Source organism: Vombatus ursinus, unplaced genomic scaffold (genome assembly GCF_900497805.2).
Source record: "Vombatus ursinus unplaced genomic scaffold, bare-nosed wombat genome assembly UNPS02014794.1, whole genome shotgun sequence".
Lineage (NCBI taxonomy): Eukaryota > Metazoa > Chordata > Mammalia > Diprotodontia > Vombatidae > Vombatus > Vombatus ursinus.
This window is the reverse complement of record NW_020954572.1, coordinates 2181064-2195344: the sequence shown is the minus strand read 5'-3', so window position 1 is coordinate 2195344 and position 14281 is coordinate 2181064. Positions and strand designations below refer to the sequence as shown.

Genomic DNA, 14281 nt, shown 5'->3' with positions numbered 1-14281 from the left:
CATTTTCCATCTGTCTCTGCACTATTCCTAGTTCTGACCCCTAGTTCCAAGCAGACCAAGTCTAATCTCTCTTCTGCATTACCATCCTTCAAAGAGATGAAGGCAGTTATCTTGTCTTTTAAACTCCTCTCCCCTCAACCCTAGTCTTCTCTTTTGATTAAACATGTCCCAGTTCCTTCTTTCTACCTATCCTTTTCTCCAGTTCTCTCTCACCGTCCTGCCTAAGCTCCCTGGGAGACACTCTCCAGTTGATCAATGTACTTTCTAAGATGTGCCAACGCAGACCTGAATACAATACAGCAGGTCTGGCCAGGACAGAGTGCCTCCATGTCCTGAACACTGTGCCCCTCTTAATGTGGCCTAATCTGAAGTCTAGTGCGAAGTTGCACACTCCTTTCAAGTTTGAAAAGCTTTCTTTCTGGGGATAAAATGAGCCTAGAGGAGCAGTGCCAAATGAAATCTGTTCCATCTACAGGGTTGTTTTACACAAGGTGAATTCTTTCCTAAGTTTGTCTCTTGGGGTGAGTGTGGGGAAGAGAAAGGACAGTATCAGCAAAAAGGAGAAACAGAGGGTTTCTCGGTGGGTCTGGGAAATAGACAGAAGTGTCAAGTCTGCCAAACCCTAACCAGTCATATGCTAGTTACTGCCACCTGCTTCCCTCCCCACTCATTCCTGACTAGAGAACCATAAGTTTAAACTTCCCAAGATGGTTCTTCGAAGCAAGGTGTATATGCATCCCATTTTAGAAAATGAATATACAGGGCAGCTGGTGGCAAAGTGGATAGAGCACCAGCCCTGGATTCAAGAGGACCTGAGTTCAAATCTGGCCTCAGACACATAACACTTACTAGCTGTGTGACCCTGGGCAAGTCACTTAACCCCATTGCCTGACCAAAAAAACAAAAAAAGAAAAGAAAATGAATATACAATACCCAAACAAAAAACATACACATCAATTGGGTGACTATTTATTAACTATACAAATTCCTAAAGGGCTCTCGACTTTACAAATGGATTCATACTATACCCTTTAGATAAAGGATTCTTGACACCTTTTCTATGTCATGGATCTCTTTGACAGCTTGGTGAAGCCTATGGACTCCTCAGAAGAATGATTTTAAATGCATAAACCCAGATATACATATAATATATACATATATATATATATACACATACATATAGGATTATAAAGGAAACCACTGAAATGGCTATCAAAAAATTTCTTAAAGTTCACAAACCACAGGTTAAAAATCCCTGCCCTAAAACTACCTAAGATTAAATTCATCCTAACAAAAATTAGTTTATTACTTTTAATTTCCATATACTAGATGAGGTATACCTGTCCTGTGCTCTTTTAAAATCTAATTAAGCATGGGGACCAAAGGTCTTCCCAAGTCATATATTATTCTGAGTCAGAGAAAGCTGCACATATGAGGAAAAAACATTGGACTCGGGACCAGAAATCCACATATTTAATACGTTTGTTGACTGTCTACATGACTGACATAACTAAATGATTTGAAGCAAGCCATACTTAGTACCTCCACAGACCCACAATTTCAGGAGAGGATAAAGGCACCTTGTGGGGTAGTCAGGAGAAACAAAATCGATAAAACTAATCAATCAACAAGCATTTAGCACCACCAAGGTTAAGGCTCAAGAGACCAAAACAAAGAAACTCAACAGTTCCTGCCCTCAAAGAACTTACCTTCTATCAGGAAAATCAATTTGGCCACATAGGACTAGATACAAAATACAAGCATAGGAAAATGTTTTACAAGCTAAATTGTTATTACCTGTAGTGGAGGAGATTTAAAAAAAGAAAGATTTCTCTCTAAGTAGCATCCCAAGGGGGGGGGGGGGGGAGACAGGGACACTAAACTCAAAACTTGAACCATTGGAAAATACTCCCAAATTCAGGAGAGGGTCAATTAAATGCATACTTGTCTACTCAACTTCACTGGTATCCCTACACAAAAGTAAGCTAATTGTTTTGGACAGTGCTTACTTGAAATGCCTTCCTGCCCTCACAGCATCTCCACCTTTGTGCACCCCTGACTTCCATTAGTACCAACTTGCCCCTTACTGCTTTAATTTGTAGATAGCTTTAATTTGTAGATACTAGAGATTAAGCAGCACATAAGAACCTGGAAATGTCTATCAATTCCATCGCAGGCGATGTTTCGGGAAGCAGGAGCTACCAGACTCACCCCAACCCCAGCTCGTTTCATCAGGTCCCAAGTGTGAAAGAGGCAGAAAGAAGCTGACAAGTCCGACCCCAGAAAGGGCTCCTTTCCTTACCTGCACAGGTCGGCAAAGGCCTGGAAATTGAGCTTCTTGATCTTCTTCTCACTCAGCCAGTAACCAACTCTTTTTCCCTTCAAAAAGGTCTGCATCGTCGTCCTTCGATGGGGGTGCTGCAGAGAAGGTGGGTGGGGGGTAGCGTGCCAAGGCAGACAAGGCTTCGTCCCCAAAATTCACACAGCCACGACCTCCACTCGCACCGGGACTCGGAGCAAAAAGAATCCTGGAGGGAATAAAGACAATAATAAAATCAGGAGAGCGAAATTCACTTGCAGTAGACTCCGAGGGACGTACAGCATCAGCTGTCGTCTCGCTCCCACGCCCCACACACACCACACTCCCCCGGCTGGTGCTGGTGCTGGTGCTGGTGTTGGTGCTGCAGGGCTGCCGAGGCTGCTGGGGATCTCCCTCCAGGCAACTTTCAAGTGTCTATTTGCCCGTCCAGGCCCCGGAGTGGAAAGGACTGGCAGAGAGCTGGGATGGGGAGGGGGGGGCGGAGAGAGGAGGAGGAGGAGCATGGGGTGGAGATGAAGGAAAAGGGGGAAGGTTTTAAAAAAAAAAAGGAAGCTTTACCTTCCTGAGCACCCACACTGAAAGAGCTAGAGAAGCAGCCCCCGGCCCTGCACGCCAGGAGCCTCCTGCTCTGCTTACAGAACACCACCCCCCGGGCGGCGGCGGAGGCGGCGGCACTGGAGGAAGAGAAGGCGGCGGCACAGCCTCAGCCCCCGAGCTGGAGCCGCGCTCCCGCCCCCCAAATCCTCCACCCCCTTTTTTTTTCTCCCCTCCAGCTCTCTCGGTCTCCCCACCCTCCCCGCCCCCTCGCTTTATCCCGCCCAGGGCAGCACGTTCGTTCCCTTGCTCTAGCTGGAGCGTAGCGGGGGAGGAGGGAGTGAAGGCGCCGAAGGAGAAAGGAGAGTTCGAATCCCCCTCACCCCCACCCAGGACCCCCCGGGGAGTTCGGACCCGGCGTGAGCTGAGGCCCACGCCTCCCGGCCCCCAGCCGAGCCCGCAGCGGCGGCCAGCCAGCAGCGCGAGCCTCCCGCCTGGTTCTCCTTTAGCACGCGCCCCCCAAGCTCGCAGGCTGCCTTCCCCGGCACTGCCACCGCCCTTTCCCTTCCTACCTCCTCCTCCTCCTCCTCCTCCAGGCCGCCGCTGGGAGCCCGCTATTCTCAGCAGCCGCCTCCGTGGCCACTTCCTCCTCCTACCGCCGCCGCTTCTTGCAACACCCCCCCCTCCACCCGCCGGTACTAGGAGTGGGGGGGGGCCCGGGCTGACACACCCTCCCGCTGTGGGAGTGGAGGGGTCCGCGGCCCTGCCCTCCGGCCCTCCGCCGACGGCCGGGCCACTTCCTCCGGGGAATTCAAGGGGTGTTCAGGGCTGCCCCAGGGCCACCCGGCCGCCGGCGCGCGCGCCTTACACCCCTCCCCCCCTGCCCCCCGTCCGCTGGCCGGGCCACCTGGACCCCGAGCCGGCAGGGGGCAGTACGGCGCGGCCAGAGCCTTAAAGGGGCCGGCGCCCTTTTTTCTTCCCCTCCCCCTCCCCCTGGCTTTTGAGCTTTGGGAGACGAGAAAGGGAGGCCAGAGGTCATTCCAGTCACAGGAAGGTGGGGAGGGATTTAAGGGGTCAAAAGGGGATGTTCTGGAAGCTCTCTTCCCCCACCTTTTGCAAATGGAAGACTGGGCCAAAGGTTAAAAGTTACAACTGCTTTTACCCCCAACAGAGCTGCGTTGATTCACACCCAGCCCAGCAGGCTGATATTGACCTCAAAACTCTCCTGGTTCTGGAAAAGCTAATATCCAGGCAACAGAGCGAAGTTTTGTTACTGTTATCATCAGATCGACCTTGGGCAAGTCACTTAACCCCTGTGTGCCTCAGTTTCCTCATCTGTAAAATGGGGCTAATAGCATCTACCTGCAGGGTTGTTGTGAGCATCAAATGAGATAAAAATTGTAAAGCAATAGTGCCTGGCACATATAATGGCACTATATAAATGTTACCTATTGTTATAATTAAATGTTTATTGCTGGCACAGCTATGGGGCTGGGAGGAGATAAAAGCTCCTGCCCTCAAGGACCTTTTTATATAGTTAGGGACACATAAACATGCAAAAATTTATTATTCATAAAAACGTGTATAGTGTTTTATGGTTTTCAAAGGCTTTAAATGCATTTATCTCATTTTATTCATATGAGACTTGTGAATTGATATGAGCAATATCCACATTTTAACGGTGAGGAAAAAGGATCAGCGAGGCTGTGACTTTCTTGAGATCACAAACCAAATGAGTTGCTGGACCTAGATTCAAAATACATTTTAAAGGTTGAAGACAATAGAAGAGAAGCCGGGAGGAATTCTCTAAACTAAGTTGGAGATCTATGTTTCCATCTTTAAGCTCTTAGGCTGCAGTCCTGCCTCATCAACTGCCTTCTTCCAGACATTTCAAATAAAATGTCCCAAAACCGTTTCAAACTCAACATCTCCAAAATAGAATCTGTTGTCTTTCTTCCAAAATCTGTCATTCTTCTGAAATTAGCTATTTCTGTCAAGGGTATCACTTGTTGCAGTCACCAGGTTCCCTTATTCTCCCTCAAACTACATATCCACTCAGTTGCCAAATCTTGCTGTTTCTGACCCCAAAACAATTCATTATCTTTCTCTTTACTAACAAAGCCACAGTCTTAATTCAGACCCTCATTACCTCTAGCCAAAATTTCTGCAAGGGACTACTAATTAGACCCCCTGTCTCAGGTCTCTCCCCTTCCTCCTACCTTCAGTTCTTTGTCCATACTACTGCCAAAGTGATTTATAAGCACAGGTGTCACTAGGGTCACTAGTTGAAAGAGTACTAGGTTAGGATTCAGAAGATCTGTGATTGAATGTGCTGTTCTATTATTCACTAGCTGTGTGACTGAGTAACTTAAACCTGCATTTATTAAGCATTTACTATGTGCAATGCACTAACCTCTTCCCTGAGGAGCTTACATTCTCCTGGGGAGTTACAATCACCAGTTAGGTAATTACAACAAGAGAATTCGAGGACAGAAAATAGTACTAATCATTTGAGGAAAAGGAGATTAGGGAAGACCTAAAGTAGCTGGTGCCTAGCTAACCCTTAAGGGAAGATAAGGAAAAAGAGAATTCTCAAAATGGGAAAGTTTGCTTAGATGTGTGGAATCAGGCTATGAAATGTCTATGAAATTCCATGTATATTTCAGGTTCAGTTTAGCCAGGATATAGCATATAGAAAGGGGAGTGATGTGAAATAAGATTGGAAAAGTATACTGAAACCAGTTTGCAGAGAGCCCTAAAGGTCATGCTGAGGAATTTGTGTTTTATTCTAGGAGTTATAAGGAGCCACTAATAGTTCTTAATCCAGAGAATGGCAGGAAGATTATTTTGGCAGCAATGTAAAAGATGATGTGGAGAGTAGAGAGTAGAAATGTGGAGGCTATTTCAGAAGTCTTGTCAAAAGCTGATGAGCACTTTAACCAGCACGATGACCGTGTGAGTGAAAAGAAGGGACAGATAGGAGAGAAATGTCAGGTAATGACTAGGGGGACAGGAGGGTGAAAGAGAAGATAAAGTCAAAGATGGAGTCCAAGCTGATAAGCATGGATCACTGGAAGGTCAGTAGTACCCTCCTTAGACAAAGGCCAATGTGGAAGAGGAGTGGGTCCCTCGTCTTAGTACCACAGCCATTACCCCTGCTCTGCCTATACCCTCCTCCCTTTTCAATCTTGGTAACCCAGTTAAACTCCACCCTGTCCTCTACTCTTAAATTCCTTATTTTCTTGTCCCAATAACTTTCATACGTTGCCAGACCTCAGTCCTGTGATGTTCCTGTCCTTTACCCCCTTTGCACCTGCTCATTCAAAGACATAATTTCACCTCTGAAGAAAAACACCTACTAGAGCACCAGCCCTGGAGTCAGGAGGACCTGAATTCAAATCCAGCCTCAGACACATGACACTTACTAGCTGTGTGACCCTGGGCAAGTCATTTGACCCCATCGCCTAGCCAAAAAGAAAGAAAGAAAATGAAAAAGAAAAACACCTACCAAAGGCTCAAATTTCTATGAGCCCCCTACCATATCATTCCCCCCCCCAACCTGTTTGGTTCCTAATTGGAAGGAAAAGTTCTACCTAAAGTTAGTGGTTTGTTTGATAAGAATTAAAACATTATATTGACTGTAATGGGCATATCTAATAGTCTGTTCGTGGCCAAATGGTCAACTTAGAAATTGGCTGTGTGATATGAAGGCAACCACACTTTAATCTTTCTGGGACTCCATTTCTTTGTAAAATAGGATATAATTTTATTTGTCCAAAGTTATACTACAATTTTTTTGGTAAGGAAAATGTGACATAATAGATAGTAAACCCTAAGAGCATTGTACTAACTTTCTAATCCCATGTGCTACTTACTCTATCACTGTGACTTTGGAGACATGCTCTCAATTTTCTGTGCTTTTGCAAGACCTATATAGAGCTAAAAGCAACTTTACAGGCCATGTAGCCCAAACTCTTCATTTTACAGATAGGAAATAGGCCCAGGGGAAAGTGAAGTGATTTGTTCAAGTTCACAGATGGTCATATGTAACAGGCCTATGAACTTAGGTCCCATAAACTCCAAGTTCGGTACTAGACGTTATCTATAAAAAGAAGAACTCAGACTAGATCAATGATTGCTAAGCTTTTTGGTCTCTGGACTCCTTTACATTCTTAAAAATAAAATGAAGATCCTCAAAGAGCTTTTGTTTTTGTGAATTGTATCTATCAATATTTACTATATTAAAAGTTAAAACATCATTTGAAAAATATTAAATGAATTCATTTTAAAATAATAGAAACCCATTATATGTTGAGATAAATAACATATTTAATGAAAAATAGCTATATTTTCCAAAGCAAAAAAATTTAGTGAGAAGAGTGGCATTCTTTTATATACTTTTGCAAATCTTTTAATGTCAGGCTAAGACAACTGCATTCTCCTATCTGCTTCTGCATTCAATCTGTGGCAAACTGTTGTTTTAGTTGAAGTATATATTAAGAAAACCCAGCCTTACACAGATATATAGTTGGAAAAGGGAGGAGGATTTTAATAGGCAAATAATTCCTTATTATTTTGAAAACAGTTTTGACCTGAAAAGGTATCAGGGACCTCCCACAGGATCAAGCACAGCCCTTTGAGAACCACTGGAGTAAATTATTTCTATGGTCCCTTCTCATTCCAAATCTATGATCCTGGGTCAGATATCATGATATTCATAATAATTTTGATTTCTGAAATGCTTTAAGGTTTACAACAAGAAAGATTTGTTAAGCACCTACTAAGTGCAAGGCACCATGCTAGGCACTGGTAATACAAGGGGAAAAAAATGGAACAATCCTGGCTCTCAAGGAGCTTCCATTCTAAGAAATGCTGACCTTCCAACAAGTCAGTAATCTTGTGAGTTGGGTAGGTCCCACCACTAACAGGGTGTCCCAGCTAGAACTCAGGTCTTCTGACTCTGAGTGTGGCATTCTTCCTCCAGTACCACTACAATTCTCAAATATTATTATTTGAGGCATTCCTGCATGTTTATCACCCAATCTAAAAGCTAGAAATTGTTCTATACCAGAATATTTGCCTTGTTTTCTCAGTGAGTTGAGTTTTCTTCACTACCCACTCTTGTTCTCATACTTGGAGTCATCACCATGAATGCTAATATATACTTCAGCTGTACTCAAGGAGGGTCAAAACCTTGAATTTTCCATTATCCACAGATGTTCTACTTCCAAATTCAGGAACTTAAAATTTCCTTTATCCAAGCTTAAAATTTTATCTTTCCAGATCTCTCTATGTCTTATACCTCTTAAACCTATTCCTTGTTGTCACCAAGACCAACAATCCCTCCATTCCTTAGTACTGTCCCAGACATCCCCACTGCTCAGCCTATACCTTCCTCCCTTTCCAATCTTGGTAACCCAGTTCAGCTCCACACTGTCCTCTACTCTTAAATTCCTTGTTCCCTTTTCCTAATACTTTCCACACCTTGCCAAACCTCCACTCTGAAATGTTCCTGCCCGTTACTCCCTATGCCCCTACTCAAATCACAAAACAGTGATGACTGGATCCACTACAATTTTAAATGCTAGCTAAACTCTCTGCCTGAATGGAGGTAGGCAGCCCATCTCCAACAAAAAAACAAACAAAAAAAAAAAACAAAAAAACCACACCAAAAAAAACCACAAAGCACAAGAGACTAAATAACGATCAAAACAATGCAATGAGGACAGAAAAGGTAGATGACGAATGTTGGAGGGGATATGAGAAAAGTGAGACATTAATGCACTGTTGGTAGAGTTAGTTGTGAACTGATTCAATCATTCTGTAGAGCAATCTGGAACAATGCCCAATGGGTATAAACCTAGCAATACCACTACTACGTCAGTATCCCAAAAGAGATTTAAAAAAAAGGAAAAGGGCCTATATGTACAAAAATATTTACAGCAGCTCTTTTCTGGGGGCAAAGAATTAGAAATTGAAGGGATGCCCATCAATTGGGGCTGAACAAGTTGTAGTATGTGATTATGATGGAATACTATTGTAATGTAAGAAACCATGAGCAGGAAAAATAAAAAGATTAAAATTTTTTAAATTTTAAAAAAAGAAATGATAAGCAGGATGCATGGGCTAATGCAAAGTGAAATGTACTGTGTACAAAGTAACAGCAATATTGTAAGATGATCAGCTGTGAATGACTGAGCTATTCTCAGCAATAAAATGATCCAAGACAACTCTGAAGGACTGATGATGAAAAATGCTATCCATCCCCAGAGAAAGAATTGATGGTATCTGAATACAGATTGAAACATCCTTTTTTTTTTAACTCTCTGGTTTTTTTTTGTAGTTTTTTTGGTCTATGTTTTCTTTCACAACATGACTATTATGGTTATGTTTTGCATGACTATACATGTATAACCTATATGTAATTGCTTGCCTTCTCAATGAGGTGGCCGTGGGGAGGGAGGAAAGGGGGAAGTCTGGAACTCGAAGTTTAAAAACAAATGCTAAAAATTGTTTTTACATGTAACTGGAGAAAAATAAAATACTAAATAAAAACAAAAAAGAATATGATTGGGCTTCTGAAAAAAAAAAATTCAATGAGGAACTACAGCAAATGACTCTCCCCATCCCCAACCCCCCAGAACTGCACAAAAAATCAGCTGGAAGCTCATGGGCAAAAGGATAAGAGACTACCAGAAAGGCCAGCTCAGACAAACAGTACCAACCAGCTCACACAAATAGTAATCCCCATGCTGGAACAATGAGAGGCCGGATACACCCACAGTCTGCCAAGTTCTGCATCCAGAGGCTATGAGAGCAGAGAGTTCCCATAGGAGAGCTTCAAGGTTGGAAACCTGTGGAGGATACATTGGAAAGGAACAGGAGGAGCACCAACCATTCCAGATGTGGCAGTACTCACACAAGTATACCTTAGGCCCAGGGGCTCTGAAATCTCTAACACTCTGTCCACAGATACCAGAGAGAGATAGGAAGGTCTAGCCCACTGTTCCTCAAAGAAACATGGAGGTCTAAACCTGCGTGAAAATTAGCACAGGAGCTCAGACAACCCAAGGCAAAAACAAACAGCACCCATCACCTCACCCAAAGGTGCAATAGGAAATAGAACCTGTCTCTAACACAAAACCACAATTCAGAAGCTTTAGATGAAGAGGTACTTATCACAAGAATTATAATAGATCCAGAAATTCCAAAAAAATCAACCTAGAAGGAAAGAGTAACTCCATAACTACTATAAGCAGAGACTCTGGGGAAAAAATGGATTTTCCATAATGACTACATTAATTTCTAGAAGGAATAAAGAGATTTTTTCTTAAATTAAGTAAAAGCTCCGGAAAAAAAGAGTTGGAAAGAAAATAAATAGCATAGAAGAGAAAATGTAATGGACTTTCAGAAAATTAGAATAGACCAAAGAGAAATCAATGACTCTATGCATAGACCAAAAAAAATTAACTCAAAAGATTAAAAAATAGAAGAAAATATAAGATATCTGATATCAAAAACATCTGACCTGGAAAATAAGTCAAGGTGAGATCATTTGAAAATAATTGTGTGCTCCCTGAAAACTATGTTTACAAAAAAATAATTGTGGATTCTGTTTTTTCAAGAAATCATACATTAAAAACTATATCTATCAATATAAAGTTGGAAGCCCTAATTCAGACTTGTGACAGATGATCCATACATTGTAGAAAGACAGTACTTGAGCATCTTATCTCCCTACTGTATAATGAGCTCCTCCTAGGGACAGGCCTCCTCAATTTCTTTCTTTGAATACCTAGCCCAGAAATGCCTCAGGCATTATTATTGTCAAAAAGCAAATCATTTCTTTTATAGATCTTCACTTTCTTGGTGTAGCAGTTGCTTTCAAATTCAAAGCATGTAAGATGCATGGACCTTTTTTCAAATCTTATGAAATACCTATTATATGCAAGGTTCTATGTCCTAGGCTAGGGACTCAAAGAGGGAAACTGAAGAAGCCCTTGTCTATAAGGAGTTCACTGTATTGTACTGACATAAGATCCTCAAGTACCATCTTTCCAGTGTATACGCACACATTATATATGTGTGTGTGTGTGTGTGTGTGTGTGTGTGTGTGTGTATGTGTATGTATACAAAGAGAGAGAGGACTAAGGAAGGCTCATCTTCCTGTGCACAATATGTACAAGGAAAATTAAATACTAAATGTATGCAATGTAATTTCAAAATGGGAGATACAGGGCAGCAGTTCCCCTGTAGACGGACAGCAGGTGATCTGAGCTTTGAAAAAAGTCACCTCAGAAGGAGAGGTAAGGAAAGAGTGAGTTCCAGCTGTGAGGGACAATTGATACATAGACACAAGTATGAAAGATGGAATTTTGTGTGTAAGGAACATCAATCAGGCCCTTTTGGTTTTCTCTGAATTTATAAATAATCCATATAACATAGAAGTTACTTGTTTTTGAACAGTTTGAAGGAATTCATTTGTGAAATCATCTGGACCAGGTGGGGTAATTCTTTGATAACTTATTTTATTTACTCACATATCATGAATATTTCAAGAAGAAACACCACAAGTGCTAGACAGGGTGAGCAAATAACATCACAAAAAATTAAATATTCTATATTTTAACAAAGAGAAAAAGACCTTTAAAATACTAAAAAGATTTTAAAAAGGATAAAAATGATATAGCATGAAATAGAAACAATTCATTCTGGTCTATTCAAAAAGTTATTGAATATGAAAAATGGCTGATGAATGGAAAAAAGGATATAGACATGTATTACAATTTCATACAGAAGCTTGAAAGATACAAATCAATTGTCATAACAAGGAATCCAAAAGAGCCTTAAAAAGCAGCTCGGTTAGCAAACATTTGACCTACTTCCCAAGCGGAAAGAGATGGCTTTCAAGGGCAACCCCGGTTTATAATGTAGGCTTGTTTATAAAATCTTATAGAGAAAGATAATTGAATATTATGAACAGTAGAACTACACAGAACAGAGAGAAGCAATGGAGGGTAAAATAAATTTTAAGGAAAGCTTAGCAAGAGACCCAACTAAGCAAAATCATCCAGAGAGCATTTAAGGAAGAATATTTTAAAAAGACAACAAACAGAAGAAAAATGAAAAAGCTCAGGAAAGGCTTTTATAACAAACTTTACACCATCAAGGCTAACATCAATAATAGCAGCCAAAAATTTCTATAGCACTTTACAAATATTTCATTTTAACCACACAGCAACCTTGGGAGACAGGTGCTATTATTGTCCTCCTTTTACAGATGAGGAAACTGAGACAGAAAGAGGTGAAGTGACTTGTCCATGGTCACAGAGCTAGTCTCTGAGGCTGGATATGAACTCCCTTCTTCTTGACTACAGATCCCCTATTCCATCCACTGTGCCACCTAGCTGCTTTGCCCTAGCCACATATATTCCATATTTGCTTATAAAGAAAGGAGAGATGGTACTAAAGGAAAAAGAGAGACTGAACATATAGGATGGATCCATGTTAGAAGCAATACAATTATGTGGACATTGAAGTTTTAATTCACAAACTATCTGATGGAGGAGAAGATAGCAACGGTATAGAGAAAAATATAACACTTTTTAAGGATAGGGACTGGATATGTGATTTCATTGATCCAGCAAACTGCCACAGAGGAATTCCTTCTACCAATGCAGGTTGGCACCTTCTCTGCAACACATAGACTTAGAAAGCTACCTAGAGCACCATGAAATTAAGTGTCTTGCCCAGAGTCAGTATGTGCCTGAGAAAGAACTTTGACCAAGTCTTTGTGGCTCCAAGGCCATCCATCTATCTACTATGACATGCTGCCTCTCAGACCTTATAAATAATGCAAAAGACAATTAAAGAAACATCAGTAACTACCAAACTACATACCTACATCTCATCTTCATAAGAGTTTTTTGAGAACCATCTGAATATACATCAAGGGCATCCTCAATTAAGTCATTGAGAGCAAAGGTTAATGCAAGTAATATCTACCACACCTTACCATCACACAATTAATGGAAAGATGTAAAGAATATAAAATCCTACTGTGCTTATTGTTTGGTAATAATTTTTTTTTTAAACTTGATTTTGTAAAGGAAAGCCCTAAGTGGCCTCAAAGGCTATTTTCCAACAAGGTGTCTCTCATCCATACATTAAAATTATTCAAGATTGCTTAAAAGATATAACAACAAAGATAACCTATTTCAACCACCCTCTGATCATAAACATCAGGTAAGTCATAAAACAGGAGACACATGTTCTTCAAAGGTGTTCACCACTGTGGTTCATATCTCTCAGAGTCTAAGCTAAAGAGGGATATCTTATAGATGATGAAGTCTTCCAGTTTCTTCTCTTTGCAGATGAACTCATATACTGGTTTCACCAATTCCAAGAATATTGCAGTGCTTCCTGGAAGAGATCCCTTTAAAAGATTTTGACCTAATCATGCATGCAGGAAATCCAAGTGGAGGAAGATGTCTATTGCCCAAATTATGACACATAGTTAGACAACCTATAGAGTTTGTTCATTAGTGTGTATCATCTGATGTGTCCATCAGAATATATACATATATATTCTACAGACATATGTGTACACATTCTTTTAATACCAGTATTCTACAAATCTTGTATTCTTACAAATCACATAGAAACAGTTTCTAAAGAATTGGTAACAAATATACAGAGAGGAATAAAGAACTGCATGATGGGTATGAGCAGGCTGCAGCATGCAACAAATAAGGAACTTCGTAGAAGAACTAGAAAAAGAACGTCATCAGGGAAAAGAGAAGATGGAAACCCATTGCTCACCAAGGGCTATGAAAGGCTGACCTCTTCACACCTGACCCCTAACCTACCACCTGCAACAAGGCAGAGTTTGGTGGAACAAAATCGAGTGCACGCTTTCCCTCTCTCAACCACCTCTTTAATATCATCTGACCCAACTCCATCCAACCTTGAAGATATTTTGGGTGACCTGGTCTTTGCCCCACAAAACTTCCCCATGCAGTGATGATAGAATCCATCTACTACTTGTAGTTAAGATGACAAGATAAAGGGATGTGGCAGACCCAGGTTTTCCATGCCAACATCAGCAAGGATCTGAAGAGGACCAGAGATGGAACAATGATAATGAAAGCCTTCAAAAACACTCATAAGGAGAAATAAGAGCCTCCTCCTAATGCAAGATAGATAGATAGATAAGTAGAAACTGAAAAGTCCAAAAATCAGCAGTTGATGGAAGTTGTTGTTCATCCTTCATTTTTGAAGAGGACCAATGACATCACAGGGGATGTCTAGATTTGCGTATGACTCAGATTTAAGTGAGGCAGAGTTGCACATCATTGTCAGCCATACTCCGTCTTCCAGAATCATTGAAGTCCAGTGGCAAGACAAAAGTCAAGACTACTGGAGACA

The 14281-nt window shown here is 41.4% G+C and overlaps 1 protein-coding gene across 3 annotated transcripts in view; it reads right to left on the bottom strand.

Annotated features, from left to right (window-relative positions):
- Window positions 1-3511, bottom strand: part of ITPK1 (inositol-tetrakisphosphate 1-kinase) — a 307786-nt gene extending 304275 nt beyond the window's left edge. The window contains exons 1-2 of one of the 3 annotated variants that reach the window (XM_027870122.1): window positions 3427-3511; window positions 2303-2528 (exon numbers count right to left, since the gene is read on the bottom strand). In XM_027870122.1, the coding sequence (XP_027725923.1) occupies window positions 2303-2397 (95 nt within the window). In that variant the 5' untranslated portion in view covers window positions 2398-2528; window positions 3427-3511. Of the gene's footprint in view, window positions 1-2302; window positions 2529-2638; window positions 2798-2878; window positions 2980-3426 lie in introns of those variants that run through there. The other 2 variants (XM_027870121.1, XM_027870120.1) reach the window with 2 other exon arrangements.
- Between the last annotated feature and the right edge of the window lie 10770 nt (window positions 3512-14281).